This window comes from Mastigoproctus giganteus, chromosome 9 (genome assembly GCF_048544385.1).
Source record: "Mastigoproctus giganteus isolate SK-2022 chromosome 9, ASM4854438v1, whole genome shotgun sequence".
NCBI classification, from domain to species: domain Eukaryota; kingdom Metazoa; phylum Arthropoda; class Arachnida; order Uropygi; family Thelyphonidae; genus Mastigoproctus; species Mastigoproctus giganteus.
Genome location: NC_143583.1, coordinates 76,525,116 through 76,550,298, shown reverse-complemented (window position 1 = coordinate 76,550,298; position 25,183 = coordinate 76,525,116). Strand labels below are relative to the sequence as shown.

General features: G+C 36.1%; 1 protein-coding gene across 4 annotated transcripts in view; it reads left to right on the top strand.

The window, feature by feature from the left end:
- Positions 1–25,183, top strand: part of LOC150080468 (PTB domain-containing engulfment adapter protein 1-like) — a 247,292-nt gene that overhangs the window by 206,570 nt on the left and 15,539 nt on the right. For all 4 annotated transcript variants that reach the window (XM_090382028.1, XM_090382025.1, XM_090382027.1 and 1 more), the window contains 3 exons: positions 6,942–7,046; positions 12,944–13,081; positions 20,927–21,068. In XM_090382028.1, the coding sequence (XP_090238154.1) occupies positions 6,942–7,046; positions 12,944–13,081; positions 20,927–21,068 (385 nt within the window). The remainder of the gene's footprint in view (positions 1–6,941; positions 7,047–12,943; positions 13,082–20,926; positions 21,069–25,183) is intronic.

Below are 25,183 nucleotides of genomic sequence, written 5' to 3'. Positions count from 1 at the left end.
TGCAGGGGTGGGGATGGGAATACTGTATGGAGAAAATATGATTGTTAATATTTCAATATGAATACTTGTCTAGTAGTGCAGCTTCCTGAGAGCATGCTATGTCCAATGCCAGATTTACCAAATGCAAAATGGTGTATTTGTTCCATGGTTAGTATTAGTAATGGCAAATGATGCAAGGAAACAAGCTTATACAACATCAACCAAAAAAAAAAAAAAAAAAACTGCTCCCATATCACCTGTCCATCTGCTCTAACAATTTATTCAGTTCTTCCTTGAATAAATTTTAAACTACTCACTTCTACAACACCAGATGGAAGTTTGTTCCAACAATCAACTACCTGCTGACTATGGGAGTCCTCGGAACAATTCACCATCTAAGATTACCAGTTACCAATTGATGTAACTTGACTGACTTTAACATAATTAGTATACTAGAAAATTACCTATCAGGATGCATTTTAAGATTCTTGGTCTACTGGCTACACAGTGACTTATTACAGAAAATGGGTTGCATAAACTGAACACAGTAAAAGTATGCTTTTGAAATAGTGAATAAAAATTGAAAAGTTTAAGTGCATGAAATTAATACACAGCCATAATTAGCTCTGCAAAAAAAAAAAACTATATAAAAATTGAAAATATTACATTGACTATACAAAGGGTACTAGGAAAGTTTTGCAATATGACGCAACAATGAATCACAGGAAGCTGCTTGTTGCTGCATGTTGAGGCATGTTCATACGTGCATAGTAGCCGCCGTGCCAAGTCGATGGGCTCAGTTATTCATTAGTAGTGAGAGTGTAAAGTGCTTGCGATGGCATCGTGGTCACGAAATGAGATAAGGACAGTTTTGCGGTATAATTTCGTGCGTGGTTTAACCATAGACCAGTGCTTAGAAGAAATGACTCTTGCACTAGATGATGATTGTCCACATCGTACAACGATATTCAGGTGGTATAGAGAATTCCAAAGGGGAAATTTCACTCTGGAGGATTCTGAGAGGCCGGGAAGGCCACGAACGTCAGTTACGGAGGAAAACGTTACTGCTGTGAGGAAAATGCTTGACGAAAACAGGCGAGTGACCTACCAACAGATAGAGGATACTTTGGGCCTAAATGCACCAGCAATTCGTTCGATTCTGCAAGATCATTTGCACGTGAAGAAACTTTGTTCTCTCTGGGTGCCGCATCAACTGACTGAAGAGCAGATGACACGACGTGTGACTTGGTGCCGGGAGATGTTAAAAAAGTTTGATAAGGGACAATCTCAGTATGTGAACAACATCGTGACAGGTGACGAGACTTGGCTGTACTATTACGATCTGCCGACCAAGGCTCAAAACAAAGTTTGGGTCTTTGATGATGACGACACACCCGTAATTGTCAGAAAATCCCGATCTGTAAAGAAGAAAATGATAGCTGTATTTTTCAAATCGAGTGAAATTGTGGAACGTGTCGTTTTGGACACGCAGAAGACAGTCACAGCTAAGTGGTATACTGAACAATGCCTGCCTAAACTCATTGGATCTATGAAGAACCTGCGGCCAAAGTCAAGAATGGACACCTGGTACCTCCATCACGATAATGCTCCAGCTGACCGCGCCAAAGCCTGCACCAAATATTTGACCACGACAGGACTGAAACTTCTCGAGCACCCTCCCTACAGGCCAGACCTTGCTCCCTGCGACTTTGCACTGTTCCCGCATTTGAAAATGAAGCTAAAAGGGAGGCGGTTTTCCAGTGATGAGGACCTTCTACGGGCTTGGGACAACGAGTGTGCTTTACTCCCTAGTGAAACTTGGCAGAACTGGTTTAAAGATTGGTTTCGGAGGATGGAGAGGTGTATTGAATGTAGAGGAAATTACTTTGAAAAAATTAAATAAACAAAGCTGTATTGCAAAACTATCCTAGTACCCTTTGTACCAATGGAAGGAAAAATCCAGGCACTTAAACTAAAATAATTCTAAGCAGAGGGGAGGGGTGTGTAATTTGAGGGGATAAATAAAAGTAAGAGAGAAAGTAGGCAGCAGAACCACATAATCAGGTCTTTAGACATTCAAGTAAAAATTTCACTTTAATTTAGTCTTAACATATTTTTAGTTTAATTCTTGAAAGTGGATATAGTAATATTAGATTTACTTTCTGGGTTAATTGAACGATATACGATGGTTGTTCAATAAAGAACGATTTTTTTTTTTCCCCTTTTTTCTTTTTGCAACATACTTTTATTAATAATCCATATTTTTATGGTTCTTTTCAAAGCAGTCTCGGCGCCTCCGTAGCCAGGTGGGCAGGAGCAGCAGTGCGTAGCACACACTTCTTGATTAGACCAGGGTTCGATCCCATGATCACCAAATACGGAGGATGCGGAAAGGTCAGGGAATGACCACTGCATATCTCCGGAGCAATATGGCCTTAGTTGCTAATGCTCCTAAAAACCAAATAACAAACAAAGCAATCTCCATTTCATGAAATGCACTTATTCCAACATTTCTGCCATTCTTAAAAAACATTGTGGAAGCCATTTTTTCTAAGCATTTGAAAATCACCTCTGATATCTTTTTACAACTGCTGATGGCTGAAAACATTTTCCTTGCAGCTCCTGGCAATAAAAAAAATTCTAGAGTTGCAAGATCAGAGCTGTAGGGCATAGTGACTAAGTGTAGATACCATAATTCTACTGTTGGTATTCATGGTGAGCAGACGTGCCCATTAGAGCTCTTCATAGATACAGTACAGAAGTATAGATAAGAGGGGATTACAGAAGTAGAGCAAGATTTCAGAGGTTATTTGGTATATTGTAAAGTTTATTTTAATATATTTTTTTTCATTTTCTGTAATACTTTGATTTTTTTAATATTACAAATATAATTATTTAAAGTTTCTTTTATTAATACAGCAGGCCCCCGTTATAACGCGGTTCGCTATACGCTGATTCGCTATAACGCTGTTATTATATTATAACCCGTGTCTGACTATAACGCTGTCACAGATCACTATAACGCTCTTTTACAGATTACATTTTTGACATATTTAACGAAATCGTTTCATATGATGGAGTCGATAGCTTGAAAATGAATAGCAAAACAGCATTAAAACGTTTCCCACGCCGACTTGAGAAATTTTCCCACGCTCAGTGAAATTTTCTCGCACGCTAATTTAATTTCAGTACAGTGGCTTGTTACGTAGTTCCTAGATCAACATTTTAAAAAATGACGAAGTATATTGCTTGTAATATTTGCGTTATATGCATTTATCCGAAGTCTAGTCATCACTCAGTACCGTATTAGACAACGTGCGAAACGGACAGTTTACTCGAACATTGTATCATAATTAATGCAACCAACGCAGTTACAGAATGAAAAAAGAATGAAAAATCAACAACGTCTGAGCACAGTACGAAGACTATAAATGTAAGAAAAAGACTGAATTTGAAAATTAGACGTTTTGAAGCGAATCGATTCCGGTCAACGACAAGCGGATGTGTGCCATAATTTAGGACTTCTAACTTTAACTGTAAGAACAATTATAAAAAAATAAAGAATTAATTTTTGCAGCGGGAAAGGTAGCTGTTCCACTGCAAGCAACTAGGACTAGGCCGGCTATTAGGATTGAAATGGAAAGACTTTAATTTTATTGAAGATAATGTCCAATGCAGAATTCAGTTAAGTTAAATATTGAGAGAGAGAGAGAGAGAGAGATCGAGATCGATCTGAAGAAAACTCGCCTAAAAAAAATGTGGAACCATTTAAAACTGGTAAGGGCTGGTAGAATAGATTTAGAATGCAGATCAAGGAGCCGAAACTTTCAAAAAAGAACTTGTTAAAATTATTGAAGAGAGGTATTATGTGTTATACTTCTCAACAAGTTTTTAACATAGATGAAGCAGGACTTTTGTGGAAACGAATGCCTAAAAGAAGTTTCATATTGAAAGAAGAAAAAACATGCCAAGTTTCAAAGCGGCGAAGGATCAGTTGACGTTATTGTTGGGTGGTAACGCTGCGGGCCATTTAAAATTAATACCCCTTTTAGTTTATTTGGAAGAGGGCCAAAGTTCAACTCAAAATCCACACATTTTTCATGATTAAATTCATTCATTAAATTAAATCAATTAAATTCATGATTTTAATTGGAATTTTAAGTTTACTTTTGATACGCAAGTAGTTACCACATAATTATACGTATGTAATGCAGAATATTTTATATGTGCAAATATTTGAATATTAAATATTTTGACCGACATTTGTGCATCTTTTCATTACCGTTTATTATTGATTAGGAAATATCCTATGGCACCGACCGCAGCTCACAAATACATATGTTACCTTATGGGAAAGCGGCGCTCGCTTAGCGCGGATTCACTTAGCGCTCTGTTTTTCCGGAACGAATGATCAGCGTTAAGTGGGGGTCACCTGTAATTAGTAAATTTTGTAATGGTTATTACAAGATCCGCCTTGAACACTTCATCAGAGGGTACCATGACTCATACGGAAATATCCGATTGTGGTTCCCGGGTGGGTCATGATTTTATCCATTGCAGAACCTGTGGCATGTATTCCATATCCTATCTCACTTGGAGATTCTTTTCTTTTCACCATTGTAAGAATTGCACTGAACTTAAGTTACAATTTGGTGCATTGCTGGAACAATTTGGGTCACTGAAAAAAACTGGTGCTTGCCCTCGAGAATATTGTAATTGGGAGCTCATCAGAGATTCAAGGCTCTAACAATCTACCAAATGATGCACTCCCGATTCAGAGCCCAGAACAGAATAACCAGGTGCAAACTACTCTGGTTGTTCGAAAGGACTTAAGTTTTATTAGGGACTCCATTATCAGGGAAACGGGAAATATTTTTTGTAATAAGGATAGGTGGACTAGAACCAGGGTGTCTGCCAGGAGCAACTATTAATGACACCAACTGATTGTCAGATTTTAAGGGAGGTAAAGAGAATATTATTATTCATGTGGGGACTAATGATATTAAGCATACACGATCTGACAATTTGTTAGACAAATATAGGACCATGCTGAAGAAATTCTGCAAGTTAGGTCACAATTGTCTATGTGTCTACATTCTGCCCAGGCATGATAAGAGGGATTATATGCTGAAAGCCTTGTGGATTAACTCAAGACTTGAAGGACTCTGCAAGGCTTTTGGGAGAAATTTCTATCAGCTTGGCCTGCTAGTAGGTAGAAGGAATCTGTTTTGTAGAGACGGGATACATTTAAACAAAGGTGGTGTAAGAATTTTTGCTAGTATTATTGAGAATACATTAAAGGTTCAACGAAACTGCGTTTAGGAGAACAAGGGTAACATAGATACGCATTTATCTGATAATGTTGGTCAAATTAATGCTTGTATATACCTCAAGAGTTCTTGTTTGTTACCACAACAGAACATATTAGCAAGATGTTCTGAGGGCAGAACCGTTTCAAATGAGAGTGCAGCTAATACCAGGCAAGCGAGCTTCCCTGTTGTTTTATTGTTGCGTTCTTAAACCAAAACCATTTAAATTTTTAAACAGTTTAATTGAACAGTCACTGAAGTTTTGAATGATGTAACGTTTTATACTCACACCCGCTACTTATCAAAACCTTGAGAAACAGATTTCGTTAAATTCTGCATTTTTTGTTCTCTTGTCTTTGAACTTGGGCACCTCCGTGGGCAGGAGCAGCAGTGCGTAGCACATGCTTCTTGATTAGACCAGGGTTCGATCCCGTGACCACCAAATACGGAGGATGCGGAAAGGTCAGGGAATGACCATCACATATCCCCGGAGCAATATGGCTTTAGTTGCTAATGCTCCTAAAAAAAAAAAAAAAAAAACACCAAGAAAACCTTTGAACTTGTTCTTTGTCGATGTGAGAGACTTCTTCTGTGGCTTCAAAGCTTTTATTTTTGCATAATATTACTACCTGCTGCTTGCTCTACCAAATCAACGTTAGTGACGCGTCGACCGAGCTAGCCAGGTAGGTAAAGTGTCTGCCTGGCAACCCAAAGGTCGGGGGTTCAATTCCCACCTCGGGCTGGATATCACGATGGTGCCAAACCAACCAGTTGGTTGGATATCCCGGCCACAATACACGAAGGAAGCAAGAAAAAACTGGTTCCTTCGTGTATTGATCACAACATACAAAATAAAATAAATAACATTAGTGACTAAGTTAGTGTCATTTAGGAATTGACGTCATCTCTTAGTATGAACGATGTAACATTTTATTCTCACGCCCACTATATACTCTACCAAATCAACATTCGTGACTGAGTTAGCATCATTAGTACCATTTAGGAAGTGGCGTCATTTCTGCAAGAAAATTTCGTTACCGATTGGTTTTGCTTCAATCCGAACACGTAGTACGTGCCACCAAAGATGTTTTCACATCAAAAATTAAATAAAATAAATAAATAAAAATAAAAATTAATACTAAAATAAAAATATAAAAAAAAATAAAACCAATGTTTTTTCCTCATCACTTAAGCAACTATTCAGCTGACCTTTCAATTTCTGCAGATAGTTAACTACCCATGGAGTAATATGTTCCAATATTTAACAAGTCACTAGTTAAAGGAAAACTACCTGTGATCCCAACATGTTCCTGCTTATACAGTGACCTCTCTTGAAGGACTGAAAGTAATGTTGAAATTATTTCATACACCCAACTCATGAGTAACTGTGGAACTAGAGGTTGTGCAACTTTACATAAGGGCTGGAGAGATTCCTGGCTGAAATCTTGTGACTTCTTTCAGTGCAATTGTTAAAGAAGTCTGGGTTTTATGCATCATTTTGCCTTTACTATTTTACTGGTTTGCATATGCGCAACATAAAGAATTATGACATGTACAAAGATATGAACTTTAAGTTAAAACAGAATTGCAATAAAAGTAATTTATATTTTATAAGAAGAGTACAGATAATTGTATTACTTCTTCTGTTGATAGGTTCAGGATTTAGAAAAAGAAAATGCTGAACTCCATAAAAGATTAGCAGTATTTGAACAAAAAGATGCCAACATAAAAAATAATAACCGTAAACAAAGCACTGTTGTAAGTATTTGATTGTTTTAAGTATGTTTATAAGAGAACCTTGTTTTGCTTATTTCTGCAATTTTAGTACAGGTGGTCCTTGTTATCCAAGGGTAATTGGTTCCTGAAAATTCTATTTAAAACTGGGACAAAATTTTTGTAGTGTGTACATAGGAAACAATGGATTTGAAGGAACTGAAAAATGGGAATTATTTTATTATAATATGTTGATCAATGTAAGGTTAAGTAAAGTTTATTGACACTGTTTTTCAGTTTTACAAATAAAGAATGAATCCAGAGTTGTGTTGTTTTTTTTTTTTTTAGATAAAATTGTCGTAGCCTTTAGTTATGTCTTTAACTTTGCACTTAACTTTTGTGCATGATTATTATTTATTTATTTATTCATTCATTCATTCAGTTAATTGCAAGTTACAATCGCCCCTTGTACAGCTTGAAAGCCAGAGGGGTGTATTTACAATGCAGAGGATAAATTTACAAAAATATTTACAGTTTAGTAATGAAGGAAATATGTATATTAATATAAAAATTTTGTTCTTCATTGCTGGATGTCTTCGTAGAGGAGCATTTGCAACACTAAAATTTATTAACTTCATACCCGAATGTCACGATGACAGCATAACTCAGAGTAACTAAAAGACGATGGGTTCCAGATAGCAGTGTTGCAACTTGTTTCTTGGTAGATGGTCTTTCTGTAGGCCTTATTGGAGCATAGTTTTTCACACTTAACCTGAAACCAATTTAGGATTTCTGTAGTATTTAGTGGGAACATCTTGTTTAAACTTTTCAAGGAGTTTAGATTACAGTGAAGTGGTCTAATTTGCAGGCTGTAGGATTGTCTCTGACTTCATGAGTACAAGATGATGCCTGTAAGTACTGACACATATCTTCCTGTCAATAGCTTGACCAGAATATGAATATTTGTCCAAATGACAATAAACATCCACGGTGTCCACTCCATATTTGCATACAAAATGCTTCTGGAAGACAGTGAAGGGGGAAGTGGAAAATCTTGTTTAGTCATGTGAATATCCAATATTCTATGTTTAGGAAGCTTTAACGTACAGTTTCAGCAACTGAAGACCAGATGACTGAAGCATATAAGGCAACCGAGGCAACGCACCTAACAACATATTCTTTCACCAGTTGAGCATTTTGAACCCCAGCCAATTCTTGTCTTGAGTGCCAGATAGCAGCTAGTGTTTTCTTCCTGGTGGTAGAGAAATGCTCAGTGAAGGATAAAGTGTTTTCCCAGGTAATTCTCAGATCCTTGTTATAATCGACTTTTTGAATGGGTTGACCATTTAAGAGAATGGTGATGTTATGTATTTTTTGCTTTCTGGAGAAGGACATCTGGTCAGTTTTAAGAGGGTTAATTTCGAGCCTAATCGAGGCAAGGAAGTTGGCCAGATTAGTTAACTGCTGTGTGGCTTGTAAAGCAATGTTATGCTCGCTATCATTACTGCTGAATGGGAAGAATATTTGCAGGTCATCCGTGTAGGTTAGGATGTTATTGCAGGTTGAGAGGAAAGGATCGAGGGCTGTAGCGAATAGTGTTGCAGAGAGCATCCCTCCTTGGAGAACTCCTCTATTTACTGTATTTACTGTGTAATTGATGCTAAAATCTTCATTCTTTTACTTTATGATCCTCTCTGTAAGTAAATCTCACAGTAGTGTGAGTAAGTTTCCTGTAATGTGACAGTGAGATTCCAGGAAGTGGAGGTGTTGGATCGCTCTCCTGTCATAAGCGGCTTTGATGTCCAGGAATAGGATATCCATCTGACTTTTACTGTTCAGGGCAGTTTGGATCCTGCAACTTGTCTCTAGGAGGTTAGCAATAGTAGACCTGTTTTCAATGACTGAGTGAAGATACAATCGTGAATGAAGAGGATTGTTCTCACAAAAATATTCAAATGCTTGGTCACTTTTCTCAAGGTCTTCCTTTAATTCTTTAATTTTCAAATCTTTATCCATTGGTGATTCAATCACGTGATCATTTTTGGCTTCCTATTCTGTTGGTATAATTCTGCTAGCTCCTGATTTGTAAGTGGTTTTGCACTTGATAGCAATTGTGTAATATCCCTATCAACTTCCTGGAATCCAGCTTCTTTTGCAAGACTTACAATTTCATTTTGTAACCCGGTCACTTTGCATTCTTCATATTCACGAACTGCAATGGGGTATAAATAAAAAGTTAAATTTCTTTCCAATCTCCGATCATTTTTATACTGTGCAGAATAGTAAAACTTTTCCAAAAATCCTCCACATGATTTTCATTGCTTGTATCGGTTTCAGAAATTAATCCTATTAACTGTGGGGACTCGGATACTGGGGACCCCCCCCCCCCCCCTTTATATCAATTTTGGAAATTGTAAGGTGAAAAAAATAATAATAATAAATAAATAAAATAAAAAAATAATAATAATAAATGAATTTAGTATGCATGTTTTTAGATGGAAGAGTTATGCAATGTACACTGTTCCACCCATCTTTGACTCGGTTTTCCATCATTTCTGCAAAGTGTACTTTTATGATGACAGAAAGGAAAACTGCATGTGTACTTTTTCTGCCATTGTATTCCTTAGCATGTGTTTGTCAGTCTGTAATCCATGTATTATCCAATAATGCAGTACCTCTTTCAAATATAATAATGGTCTGGGGATGCATAATAACACATTACTTTTTACAGTTACCATTTTGGTGGATTAGAAAATAATCTTACTTAAAATTGCTCCTCTACAGTCTTGAACCATGGCTCCAGATTTGGTAAGGTTTTGGTTATCATGTTCTTTCTTCTTTCATTATAAACACATAACTTGTTATACTCTTCCATTGTCTCTATTGGTTTACTAGAAGAGCTCTGTAAGGATATGCATTATCTATTTACCATAAGTGAGGACCAGTTTCAAAAGGGTAAACTTGAGCATCTCTAGTCTCATCTCTCTACCTTAAAGCAGTGAGATTTTCTCACAGCTTTGAACACAAGACCCATACAACCATTGATAATGATTTCAGCACACACTGTTAGTCACCACCATCAAGTGTGTCCTTTCTGGAATGCTAGCAGGATGGAATCTGTTTCCTGTTCCCTCCCAATGAAAGTGCAGTTGAGAAATCCTATTGAAGATTGTCTCAGCTCCTCAATGAAACACCTGAACCTATTGTTTCCTGGTCCAGTTATTATGCTGTTGATACCAGTTCAAGTAGCCTCATTTGTATATAGAGATCATGGAAAGAGAAACATCTGGTGTATCATGCATAAAGACTGCTGTCATGAAGACTGCTGTACTGTCTAAATACAAGTTCCCCAGGGTTCGGTGTTGGACCCACTGTTATTTTGTATATTTATCAATGATATTATAGTGAAGATATATCATATTATAGTGAATTATATTATAGTGAAGATATATCAGGCTTAATGTTGAAATTTGCAGATGATACAAAGGTTGGCAGGGTTGTTAATGACAGTAATGGCAGTGTGCTACTGCAACAGGATCTAGATAATTTGGGCAGATGGGCTAAGAAGTGGCAACTGAAGTTTTAACATTGACAAATGCAAAGTACTGCATATGGGTAGAAGTAACCCCAGAGAAACGTACCAACTGTGTGGTACTACACTTAGGTGGTAGAAAATGAAAAAGACCTGGGAGTAATTGTGCAGTCAGATATGAAATTTTCTGAGCAGTGCAGACAGGCTGCCAGAACAGGTTATGGGGTATTGTCAGTGATATACAGGAATTTTGCTAGTAAGGAAAGGTTATTATCCCTTTGTATAAGGCATTGGTCAGGCCGCACCTTGAGTACTGTGTACAGGTCTTGGAGGCCACATTTTAGGAAGAATGTAGAGTTGCTTGAGTGAGTACAGAGAAGAGCAACAAGATTGGTGAGGAGAACGAAAGGAATGTCTTACCAAGAAAGGCTTAGTTCTGCAAATTGCAGCATCTGGAGACTAGGCTCCTGCAAGGTCATCTGATTGAGATGTATAAGGGCTTGAATGGGTTGAGTAGGCTCAATTCTGATGGGATCCTTCCTCTTGCTCAGATTATGAACCTGAAGGGGCATAAATTCAAATTGAGGAAAGACAGTTATATAGAATAGATGTGCGGAAGTTTTCCTTTAGCCAGCAGGTAGTTGATTACCGGAACAAACTTCCATCTGTCATTGTGGAAGTTGATAGCTTAAATAAATTCAAGGAGGAACTGGACAAACATTTATAGGGAATGGATGTGTGAAACGGGTTTTTTTTTTTTGCTGGTGCTACATAAGCTTGGTTTCTTGCATCACATGCCTCTACTACTAAAGCTGTATGCTAGATCTAGCAAGTTGTTGGGCTGTGTAGTCTATAATGCTATGCAGCTATTGCTAAATACTAGTCACCTTGCATGATAATGAGGATGGTTTCACACAAGCCTCTAAGGAATTATCCCTTGACATGGGCAGCAAAACATCACTAGCGGGGGACCTCCTAATCTGTTACTTTTTTTTTCATATTTATACCCTAAGTAACAAGCTATCATGTGGGAATCTGTTGTTTAAGGACCCAAGGAAATTTGTAAAAGGGGACCAGCTCCAACATGGCTCTCTTTGGCCCCTGCTTGGACAAGCCGAAAGATCCTGGGTTGGCTTGCCCAGCAGCAGTTAGTTATTAGGCTAGTCTACTAGAGTCGACCATGCTGCTACAAGGGACAGGATTCAGGCTGGTTGAAACATGGGTATAGTGCTTTTGTAATCCTGCTATCCACTTCCCATAGCGCTAATGGGATCCTAGGATGGCTCCATTATGGAGACATAATTTGGCCTCCATTGCGAGTGGGCATCCCATGTACCAAACAAAATTTAAATCTCTATGAATGTTGATAATGCACACTCTTCTTCTGGGATCCCAACTAGTTTCTCTCAGAAAATTATGACATGGAAGAACAAAATGCCAACACAACTAAGAAAACAACCAGTATCAGACCTTATAATCAGGCTTCTGGTCACACATTAAATCACTATGAAACACATTGGGAGAAGTGTAACTTTTTCATCAAAAGGGATTGGTAGGGACCCCTGAATTGGTTAAGAGGTCTTGTTTTGAAGATCTTGTGAGACAAAAAATGAAAGGTATTCAAAGCAGCTCCTCCAAACTACTGTAGAGAACCCGTTATAGTAATGCTACACAAAACAAAAAAAAAATTTGTCACAAGGTGTAATTTTGGAATGGGATTTCCTTGGTGTTTCTGAGTGAATGATCTGCTCAGATAACCCCAAGGAGTAACAATAGCAAAAAGAATGTTTTTGCATATAAATGGGAATCTGGTTCCAAGAAATCTCATTTTTATTTTCATCTTACCAACATCCAACTCCATACTTAAACATTTTGATGTTTTAAATGCCACAAATATGAAAATTCACATATGTGTCACCAGACACCATGAGAACAAAGCATATTCGGCTTTAAAAACAACTTCAGTTAATATTCAAAGAGGGAACCTTCATACTCATGCATGCCAGAAGTGGAAGGGAGCAGGTGGGGGTATTACAGGAGTACAATGCAGAGCTTAATATGCCAAGAGATGAAAAGCTGGTAAAATCAGTAAATAGCAACAAATCTATTTATGCCAAAGAAGGTTACCAGGAAGTGTTCTATTGGAACATCAATTGAAGTGATTATTCTATGTAAAATAGCCATAATACACCTTAGGAGTCATTTTATGACTCTTTAGGTTAGATGGTGTGTATTAGATTTCTGCTTTTATTGAAAATTAATCTTCTTTTAGCTAGTTACTTTTTTTTTTTTTAAACTTAAGAAAATATGTTTCAGTAAGAAACATTCTATTTAATTGCTGAAAGATTTATAACTCTTGATTAATGAACGTATCAAAGCATTAACAATGATATTTCTTTAAAAATTTCAGCCAGTGTTAAATGGAACAGTAAGTGTATCGCATTCCAAAGTTACTACCCCTACCGCACTTCAGCCACCTCCACCTATTCCACCTCGACACTCTGAAAGTAGGTCGCAACAGAATTCATCAGTTACTTCTCCTTCTCAAGTGAGTTCTTTTAGTTGGCACTTTTTATTATTATTATATTTAATCTTAGGGTTTTAAAGTTGCTGTTGCAAATTTTTGTGTATTAATGTTTGCAATAATTTGATCTGTGGAGATTTACAAACTGTTGAAGTGTAGATTAGTGTATTTATTTATTACTCTTTTATTATGTTTTATTACTTTTTTGTTACTAGTCATTTTTTAAATGTGTAATTTTTTTTATTTGAAACACTGAGGTCATTTGCATATCTTTTTTAATGTAAATTTTAATGTAAATTATTTGTTGCAGGCATTCTTCCAGTGACAATAGCCAAGGCTACCTCTTCAGAGTCAAATTCTGATATAGCTGATGCCAGTCCTGCTTGTGAGTCAAGTGGGTTAAATTTTAGAAAACTTCAGTCATTCTACAGCAACCAGCTTAGAGGTGGGGTCCCCCAAGGATCAGATCTGAGATAACTATTGTTTGTGAATTTCATAAATGACATCAACAAAGGGATAGGGGGCATGATGTCAAATGATGTGAAGATCAGGAGAGTGATTAATGATCAGGACCAAGCAGCACTCCTTCAGAATGACTTGAATGGAGTTCATGGATGGTCAGAATAGTGGCAGCTATCTTTTAATGCAGAAAAAATAATGCAATTGGGGAATAGCAATTACTACCAAAATAATTTATACACTTGATGAGTTGAATTAAAAATAGTGGAAGAAAGGGATTTGGGAGTTATGATAAGGGCAGACATAAAGTCCTCTGAGCATTTTGGTCAGGCAGCAAGGAAGGTTTGCAGTGTTCTATCAATGATTTATCGAATGTTTGCTTATAGAGATAAAGAAACCATAATTCCACTGTATAAGGCAATTGTAAGTGCACTTGGAATACTTTGTCCAACTATGGAGAATGTGCTTGGAATGCTGTCTTCAATTATGGTGACTGCATCTAAAAAAGACATCAACCTTCTTGAAAAGATCCAAAGACTAGCAATCCACTTGTTGATCTGCAAAAGGGCATCCATATCCCACATACAGTATTTGACTTCAAATACATATATATATATATGCTACTTGGCAACCGAGGATCTTAGAAGGAACCTAATTGAAGTCTATAAAGCAATGAGAGGGGGATAGTAAAATGAATGAAGGAGAAGTTTTCACTGTTAATTTATTATTTATTTTATTTTATTTTTTTAGCCAGTGCTTCAAATGCCTATGCAAGTGCACCACACAAAGAAATGGCCAATCCGCAAAGACACTAGACAGTGTCTAGTGGCTCATCACCTGGTAGAGTATTACTGCCTTGCTCAAAGTGGCAAAATCTGTTTGTTTCTTGTAACAAAGCTCCAGTATGTCCCCATATTTTTGGCTTGAGAAAAAGATTTTTGGGCCAATCACTAGACAGTCTGCTGAACTTTACCTGTTAGTGATGCTCTAGGAAGCATCCAGATCAGCTAGTATGTTATCTTACTGCCTGTACTCCACCAGCTGTGACTGGTAGGAGTCAGAGCAGTATGTACGTGGGAGTCACTGTCGAGACTGCATTATGTCAAAGAGCTGATATATTCATGTTGTGCATTTGTACACATGCATGCCATATCTAAAAATTTCATCGGGCTATTCTGCAAAAAGATCTAAATCTCTCATAAACCGAATTTACTTAAATTATGTAGTCTTAGTTCTGATTTCATTATTTTGCTCTACAATCTGCCAAATCCCACCTACTTTTTTCTCTCAGTCTCATTTATAGATTGAATTACCACCACTCATCCCATCTGTCCTATTTACTCTGAATTTTTCTACTTTAGAGATGGTACTTGTGCATGTATTCTCTTACGTCTTTTATCAGAGGCTCTCTCATCTAGAATCTCCTCTGGCTTAAAATCCTTTTTTCCTCCTTTTGTCAAATTTATTTATTTTTCTTTTTCAAAACTCTACAAATCGCTTATTTTTTGTTTTATGTTCTTATTGTACACAACTCCATCTGGCTTAAATATCCTTGATTATTTTGCGCCAACAATCCTCCAAAGTACAACATTTAATGTTAGTTGTTCTCTAGGCATCCCACATTGACTTGGTGATGTTCGTTTCTCCGGTGGTGCCTTTGTCCCATAGCCATTTGAATGTCTGTTATTTTGAATCTCTGAAATTAGAAAAATTCAAAATTGGCTGATCTGCTTGATTTCTGCACCTCATTTAATCTTCTGATTCTAATATTTTCTCAGTCCGTATCACTTAAATTATTCTTGTAGGAATGAAATTCTTTATTCCTCATTCTATGCTAAATTTTCATCCTTATCTAAATTATTGTATTTCCAAAAAGTGTGCTAGGGCTACATATTTATCCTGAACAGGATAAATATGTAGCATATTGGCTTTTATCCAGATTTCCAGCTTCATATTTTCTTTGTGCTAAAGTTTGCAACAGTTGTTAAAAGAGAGAGAGAGAGAGAGAGAGAGAGAGAGAGAGAGAAATGGTAGTTAAATCCAAACTCAAATTTTGAAAAGACAGTAGGAAACTTACTTCTTATACAAAAGGTAGTTAGTTGTTCTTCTGTTCTTTTGACAAAGCTATTGGTCACAATTTCTAACTTTCTATATTTCCACCATTGTATCCTTATCTACTGATAAAGCCGATTAGCTTCTTACTTTTCCTCAAACTCATCAGTGATTATGGAAAATCTCCTCCTAAACATTGATTACATTTAATTCAATACTTCTGTCTCCCAACTGAAAGACATTAGAAGAATCCCAAACAGTCTAGATGTCAAAAAACTCCAGGCCCTAATTGTATTTCTAAAATTGTTCTTACAACCTCTGCATCATAGCCAGCTACCATTTTTATATTGCCTTTGTTTCTCTCGAAGTAGATGGCTATCCACCTGAGCTTTGAATTTCCCTAAGCTATCAATGTCACTTTCCCCTTGAAGGCAATTTATTTTGGTAAGTAAAAACTGGTTATTAAAATTCTTTCCACAGTATTTGAATTTGTCCTTTAGTTCTGTTATCATTATAAATGGGAAAATTATAAATATAAATAAATTTCCCTTTTATTCATTTTACTATCACCTTGCAGCTTTATAGACCTCAATCGGATTGTCCTATAAAGGTTGCCAAGTTCTATAGCCCACATATTTGAAGCTTTTTTTTTTTCATATGAGTTTCCTTTTGTTACACTCACTAATGAAGCTTACTTATGTAGCATTTTTTAGGTGCAATCTTGATATTTTGACACAGTATTTCAAGTGCAGTCTCACCATTGCCTTATACATTGGAATTGTGATTTTCCATCTCTACAAACAAGTGTTCAATAAATCATCAATAGGATACTATGGGCCTTCACTTTGCTGTATTTCTACACTGCATGGTAACTTTGTACTTGCCTGGATCATTCCCCAAAACCTTTCCCCACTACTCTTTTTAATTCAACTCCTCATAGTGCATAAGCTATTTCTCGAGTTTCCCAACCTTGGAATTTGCATAATTAAAATGTAAATGCCTTTTCTGGCCATGCCTTAAGCATGTCCAAAGTTCCCTGAAGTAACTCTGCTTGTTAACCACTTTTCCAATCTTGATGTCATCTGCAAATTTTTATATCCTACACTATATATCACTTTTTCATTTCATGGAAACAACCATAGTTCCAGCACTGATCCTTGCAGGACTTCATTTACAAGCCCAAATTCATTCATTCACTAGCCCAATATGAAGGTCTAAAGATCTTATACTTTAATATCAGCATGTCCCAAATTATACAGTAACTGCATTCAAATGCTTTGCTAAAATCCAAATAAACTGTAAAAATTAATTCCTACAGCCAACTCACGAGGGACTCTTTCAAAATAGTTAACCAGATTAGTTAAATAAGATTTTCCCTTTAAAAACCATTTCTATCCAGGTGCTTCTGTATTGAATTTTTAATCATTGCCCCCAGGATTTATTCTACCACTACATTAGTCTCACTGCTCCGTAGTTGCTAGCTATGCTCTTAGAACCACTTTTATGGATTTGCAATTCTCCAATACAAATGAATCACCTCTGAGTACAATATATCCTCGTAATTAATTTTAATGGTTCAGTCACTCTTGCCACTTCCCCCAAAATTACTTGGTATATGCCATTAACTTCAGGTGCTTTAACTTGCTTTTAAACCTAAATTTTTTCTAATAAACGAGCATTGCTAATTTCAGTATTGTTAATTTCATACCACCCGGCTTTACTTGCACAATTTCTTCTTATTGACAAGGGTCTCTCATCTGTAAAGATTGATGCAAGGTACCTGTTCAGTTCATCGGCAACATCTATGACTTGGTTATTTGACTACAAACATTACATAAGAGTCCAGTCTGATTCATTTTCTTCTTCTTTCACCTGTCACTTTCAAATGTTACAGTCTCGATGACTTTCACATTTCAGTGTGATTAACACTAGTCATGTTGGTCCCAATGAAAAATTCTTCTTCTACATCTACTCCAACATGTCAGATAATAGTAATAATTTACATTCCATACTTCGATTCGTGTAAATTTTTTGGTAATGGTATCTCATGATACAAAACCTCAGAGCTAAAATATCCATCAATTTGAAGTTCAATATTGCACTGAACTTCAAAATTGATGAAACTTTTTCTTCCAGTTTGAAGAAAAACTCTGTTTTCGTCAAGCAACTTTTACCAGAGGCTGATTAATTCAGTCATAATGAGAAGAAAGCTTGAAATGTTTCAGCCTTTTCCAATCCAGATTGACTCAATTCTGGGTTGAAACTGCCATTGGAAAAACCAGCAGCAAAAGTGTTAAACTACAAACACTTTCACTGATTTACTACTAATTCCCATTGAAAAATTCAAGACTGGAATATTCATTATGCTTATTCAGTAATCAGCAAGACTTTCAATAGTGAGGCCACTTTTGAATTGCTCTGAACAACTCTAAATTATGTATTTTCTAAGTTTGTTATGGGATATGAAATTTTTCAGTTGCATTCAAACTCATTAGTTATCTTTAACTGTTGGAATTAAGCTTAATTTTAAAGTAGCACAATAGCACTTAAATCATATGCAATTCCAAGTTATACTTGTATTTCTAAGGGAATGTACTAAAACAAAAAGATGGCTATTTGTGCTAAAGGTGATACATAAAAGTTATAGAGGGAACATTATATAGCATTATAAAAAAATTTTGATGGTGGAGTTGTGATCAGATTTTGTTGGCTGACTGCAGATTTCATCTAAATGTCCCAAACAATCCTCAGAGACAACGTATAAACATGTAATAAGTAATTTTTACAAGTCATCAAGACAGCTTTAAGCTAACAGGAAAGTAAGCTGGAGTCAGCTTTTCATGAAAGCATGTGTTAATAGCTAAATTAAATCATATTTATAATATGAAAGTGTGGTGTGGTAAATGAAAATGATTTTAGTTATCTAAACTTAAATTGTATTCTGCTGTGGATGTAAATATAAACCAGAGCCAGTCATTTTGGGTCTTTGAGCTTCCACACTGCTTTCATTGATGTAATTCTCTTTGTCTCTGAAATATACCTTTCAATGAAACTCTCCATACCTTTCAATGAAACTATTTTCTTTCATTTTGCTATTGAAAATTCCACAAATCTTTGTTTAGGGCTCTTGCAAAAAGTAAAAATACATGACCATGTTAAGCCTGTTATAATAATCATATGCATTTGATGAAAAACATGACTTTATAGTTAACATGTATTTCTCACATCCAATTATTGAAATACATGTCCTTTATGCATATCCGGTCATTAATTATACTCTCTCCCTTCACATCACATCACAGCTTTGCATCATGGAAGATTCTGGATAGCATAAAATTGTTGAAGCACACTGTCAAAGATAATTGACAGTGTGCCCTAAATAAGTTTAAGGCTCAGCTGGACAGTTATTTCAAATGAACAGAGGGGTGAAGTGGAAGTGGTTATTTTTTTATTTATTTATTTTTATTTTATTTTATTTATTTATTATTTATTTATTTTTTTTTTTTTTTGGCTGATGCTGCATAAGCTTGCTTTCTTGCATTGAATGCCTCTACTAATGCTAATAAGGGAGATAATATTCAAATAAGAGAGGATAAGAAACACTTATAAAACATGCAGAGAGAGTGGTTTTTTGTTGTTTTTTTTAATATTAAAAATAATTTTTAATATAAAAATATGTATTTTTCAGTTTTGAATTATTTCTTATTGATTGTTAAGGTTATAAATGGGGTAACTTTTTACCCCATTAAGCGAGTGTGAGAGTGAGGAAAAGAAAATCACTGATGCATCCCTTATGATTAAGGATATATACTAAGGCTTCTCTGGAATAAAAGGGTATGCCAACTGTTGTATGTGTGGAAAGTATGCACAATAGACAAGTAACATGCACAATTACAGGTGCATCCAATGTCATGCTCAGTGAAGGAAATGAAAGAAACAAATTCCGGAATATGATGACCCTTGCTCAGGATAAACAAATGCAATTATCAGAAGAAAATGTTGTGTTGGCAGGCATTATCAGAGTGGTGTGCAGTAGAGTAATACATCCCAGTTATGTCTACACTATCATCAATGATTTCCATGTTTTCAAAAAATTAAAAAAAAAAAAAAAAACAAATGGCAGCATGTTACTCCCTTATTAAATTTAATATTAAATAATTATATAATATTAAATAATGCTTTCCATAGGATAAAAAAAAAATGGTGTAAACATACCTGGCTGTAAGTGGTTAAAGTACTAATTATTGGTAAAAATTATTTTTGCTTCATTTGACTCACCTTTGTTTAACATGGCATAATAAGCATCGATCATAACAATTTTTAGGTTAGTTTCTATTTGTAACTAACTTGTACTGTACATAATTTGCATATATTTGACAGCAAGCAAAATGTCAATTGAAAAATCAGTGTGCTGCAACAATTTTATGCTATCAAGAATCATCCATGATGCAAAGTTATGATGGTAAGTGAGAGAGTGTAATGACTGGATATGCTATTATAACGCACAAAGAGCATGTATTTCAATAATTAGATGTGAGAAATCTCCCGTCAAATGCAGCGAAAATATTTAACTCACTACACATAGATGCCGAAAAACTGTGTGAGGATGCAACATACCGGAAAGAGATCTTCCAGGATTCGTATAGACTTACCGAAATATGAATCGGCTGCAAAGTACCAAAGAATTTAGAGTAAAAGAGAAACTTTCTGCTTTCAGAACAATAATAATTTGTTGACTGTAAAAATATACCTTCTGTAACAGTTATGTAAATATGTAATTTATAGATGGAATTATTAGTGAATTGTAAATATATCAGTTGTATAATGTATGTACAGAATCATCAATGTGTAAATACTATATATATTAAACATAAAAATGTGTATATAATATTTCGGGACGAGACTACGTGTTCAGTATATGTAACCCACTGCACGTAGTATCTCGTACCCTGATATGTACTTAGCACCCTCCTGGCACTTTGCCGTCCCGGGGTGGTTTCCTTATGGAAATAAACGGATAATAATAATAATAATAATAATAATAAAAAATACATGTTTATTTTAAACTTGTGTTTTTCATCATGTTTCATATGATTATTATAATAGGCTTAATTGGGTCATGCAAAAGTACCAAAGATTTGTTGAATGTTCAAAAACAAAATGAAAGAAAACAATTTCATTGAAAGGTATTGAGAGTTTCGGCTGCATGGACTGAGTGAGATGAAGAGAATTGACGTCAATGAAAATAATTTAATATGATGTAAAGTTTTTATTGTCCTTCTCCACAATTTCCATGTTAATGTTATGTATATATAAATAAATGTGCCATTAAAGATTCCACTCATTTATTATTACTAGGATTTGCTTGGTGATTTTGTTCCAATACCAACAGTTGGAAGGAAATTAGAAAATCTTATCCTTGATGATGAAGATTTTGATCCAAGATCTACTGTAACTACAGTGAATGGAATTAATGGAAATTATACTACAGAGACTAATGGTAAGTAGCAGTGAGATGTTATTTCACAAATTATATGATTTCATTCTTCCCACATAGCAATATGGTTTCAGTATTAACTGAATTTGTTTTACCTTCCTGATATATTTTAATTTAATGAAACTGAAAATCTGTTTTAGTAAATTTTTCTGTGGAATGAGGATGTCATGAATATTCTTCCAAGGATGAATGGACGCTAATATTCAAGTTGCACCTTTGAGCAGCAGTGGATGCAGAATGTCAAAGAAATCCAGTTGCTCTGAGGCAACTAGATTCTGAGTGTGTGCGTTCTCCAGTTGAAGGGCATTAAAGGTACCATAAATATGTCACATGCTGGAGGAAATAGCCCAAGTGTGAACCAGTGTAGGCAGGATTTGATATGTGGTGTCACATCTCATAAAGTTTTAATCTTTACAGCACATTTTAAACATATTCCCTGAACAGTATAGTTTTTAACCTAGAAATTTGGCAATTACTAGTGACATGTCAGTAATGAGTGATAACATTGTTTAACTGGTTTGTCTTGGATGTGTATGGATTGTGGTGAGGAAAAAAAGCACACTATGCCAAGTATTACCAAATTATCTTTTTGAAAAGAAACATATTCCCTGAACAGTATAGTTTTTAACCTAGAAATTTGGCAATTACTAGTGACATGTCAGTAATGAGTGATAACATTGTTTAACTGGTTTGTCTTGGATGTGTATGGATTGTGGTGAGGAAAAAAAGCACACCATGCCAAGTATTACCAAATTATCTTTTTGAAAAGAAACAACCTGATGGTATGTCACATCCATATTACCACTTTAGTTTTGATATAGTGTAAAGTAGATTTAGTACTATAAGATTTATTGCCCTGATCAATTTTACATACATTTTTATTTTATTATTCCTTCCTCATTACTATTTATATTTGTTATTTTTCCATACCTCTAACGTCTTTCAGGGCTCTACTAAAGGGATGGGTGTCACGACCTTAGTTTACCTGACTGAAAACTGACTATATTTGTACTTCCTTTTTCCCCAATTTTTTTTTTTTTTCTATCTAATACTTATTTTTTTATTTATTTTTACTTTCCAAGCTGTTAGACTACTCAAGGGCAAGGAAAGTACTATTTTTTACACTTTCCTGTGTTTATTTTGCCTGGTTTTAGCTTTACCTTTAAGCTTATTCTCGGCAGATACTACCCCCTAGATGGCACTCAAATGGTGCCATCTGGGTGGTGGTGGTATCTGTAACATTACAGATACCACATAAATAACATAAGTAACATTAGTCTTCTTTTACTGGTGAAGTACAATATCACAGTAACCGGTTGTGAAGGCATTCACAATATGTGATCTAGCAAAAACTATGCCATTTCACCTACTCCGGTGATTTACTATGAACTAAAATGATGCCTTTGCACTAACCTTTTGTCTAGCAAATTTCCTATAATCTGAGGTCTTCAGCCCTAAATTCCTTTTTAGTAAAACTGCTTTAAAATTGGACGCCTCCATAGCCAGGTGTGAAGGAACAGCAGTGTGTAGCACACGCTTCTTGATTAGACCGGAGTTCGAGCCCATCACCACCAAATACAGAGAATGCGAAAAGGTCAGGGAATGACCATCGCATATCCCGGAACAATATGGCCTTAGTTGCTAATGCTCCTAAAAATCAAAAAACAAAAACAAAAAAAAAAAAAAAAAAAAAACAGCTTTAAAACTGGAATTTTTTTTTTTCTACTTAATTTTGATAGTTAGGTTTTGTTCAATTAGAGTGTGTGTGTATGTGCATGCTTGTGTGTGTGAGAATTAATATTTAAGCTGTTGTAGTGAAAGAGAGTTTACCCATATATTAGAGTATAAAACTTAGCCAGAAAAATCCTATTTTAGAATTTATGGGTTCAGAGGGGGATCAACACCTATTAATGTACAAGTAAAAGTAATTAGCAACACTACTATCTGTTTCTGTGAACCCCATACCAGTTTGACATATGGTAAAATATAATGAATAGCTTCTAAAGAAGAGGGGGAATATACCACATATCTAAATAAAAATATAATATTAACATTAGAGAGGTGTAATTTTTTGCTGCAAACTTTAGCAGAGGCATAAAATGCAAGAAAGCAAGCTTATGCAGCATCAGCCAAAAAAAAACCCTCCCATTTCACCACTCCATTCGTTCAAAATCCCTGTCCAGCTCAGCCTTAAATTTATTTAAGCTATTAGCTTCTACAACAAAGATGGAAGCCTGTTCCACCAATAAACTACCCGCTGGCTAAAGGCAAATTTCCACACATATATTCTATGACTATCTTTCCTCAATTTGAAACTGTGCCCCCCTCAGGTTCTTAGTCTGAGCAAGAGGAAGAATCCCATCAGCATTCAGCTTGCTCAACCCATTCAAGGCCTTATACAACTCAATCAGATCACCTTGCAGGTGCCTACTCTCCAGGCACTGCAATTTTGCAGAACTTAAGCCTTTCTTGGTAAGAGCACCACTTTGTTCCCCTCACCAATCTTGTTGCCCTTCTTTGTACTCGTTCTAGCAACTCTACATCCTACCTAAAAGGCGCCTCCGTAGCCAGGTGGGAAGGAGCAGCAGTGCGTAGCACACGCTTCTTGATTAGACCGGGGTTCAAGCCAGTCACCACCAAATACGAAAGATGCAGAAAGGTCAGGGAATGACCACCGCATATTCTCGGAGCAATATGGCCTTAGTTGCTAATGCTCCTAAAAACCAAATAACAACAACAACAATCCTTCCTAAAATGAGGGCTCCAGACCTGTACACAGTACTCTAGGTGTGTTCTATCATCTGCAAACTTGGACATTAAACCTGATATATCTTCATCAATATCATTGATAAATATAAAAACAACAATGGGCCCAACACTGAACCCTGGGGAACTTCACTAATAACATTTGTCCACGAAGAACAGTGTCCATTGATTACAACTTTCTGTAATCTCCCACTCAACCATCCCTTTATCCATTGTAGAAACTCACCCGTAATGCCATATCTCTTGGTAAGAGGATCCCTTCATTCCCCTCACGATTGGTGAGGGAAATGAAGGGATCCTCTTACCAAGAGAGGCTTAAGTTCTGCAAATTGCAGTGGCTGGAGACTAGGCACCTGCGCGGTGATCTGATTGAGGTCTATAAGGCCTTGAATGGGTTGAGCACGCTGAATTCTGATGGGATCCTCCCACTTGTTCAGAATACGAACCTACGGGGACATAAGTTCAAATTAAGAAAGGATAGATGTAGAATAGATGTGCGGAAATTTGCCTTTAGCCAGCGGGTGGTTAATTGCTGGAACAAACTTCCATCTGTCGTTGTGGAAGTTGATAGGTTAAATAAATTTAAGGAGGAACTGGACAGGCATTTGGAGGGTATGGTGTGATTTTTTTATTTTTTTTATTTATTTATTTTTTTTTTTGGCTGATGCTGCATAAGCTCCTACACTTGCTTTCTTGCATCAAGTGCCACTACTACTACTACTACTATCTCTCCAATTTGTACAGCAGCCTTCCATTTGCAACAGTATCAAAAGCTTTCCTGAAATCCACACAGTTGGTGTGGATTTCAGGAAATTTCTTAATTATCAGCACTCTTCGGTGAGTGCTGATAATTAAGCTAAGCTATACCTACGATCTAGTTTTTACATCACAGCACATAAGGATTCCTTAATATATCATCAGTTTCTCTTCAGTTACTGCAACCCATATGCAGTACTTCAGTTGTGACTTCTCAGCCCATTTTCCCAACTTAACTAGATCCATCTGGAGTAGCATACCATCTTTACTGTCATTAACAACCTTGGCAACCTTTGTATCATCTTCAAACTTGGACATTAAACCTGATATACCTTCATCAATATCATTTATAAATATGCAAAACAACAATGGGCCCGACACCGAACCCTGGGAAACTCCACTAATAACATTTGTCCACGAAGGGCAGTATCCATTGATTACCACTTTCTGTAGCGCACCTCCGTAGCCAGGTGGGAAGGAGCAGCAGTGCGTAGCACACGCTTCTTGATTAGACCGGGGTTCGAGCCCATCACCACCAAATACAGAGGATGCGGAAAGGTCAGAGAATGACCACCGCATATCCCGGAGCAATATGG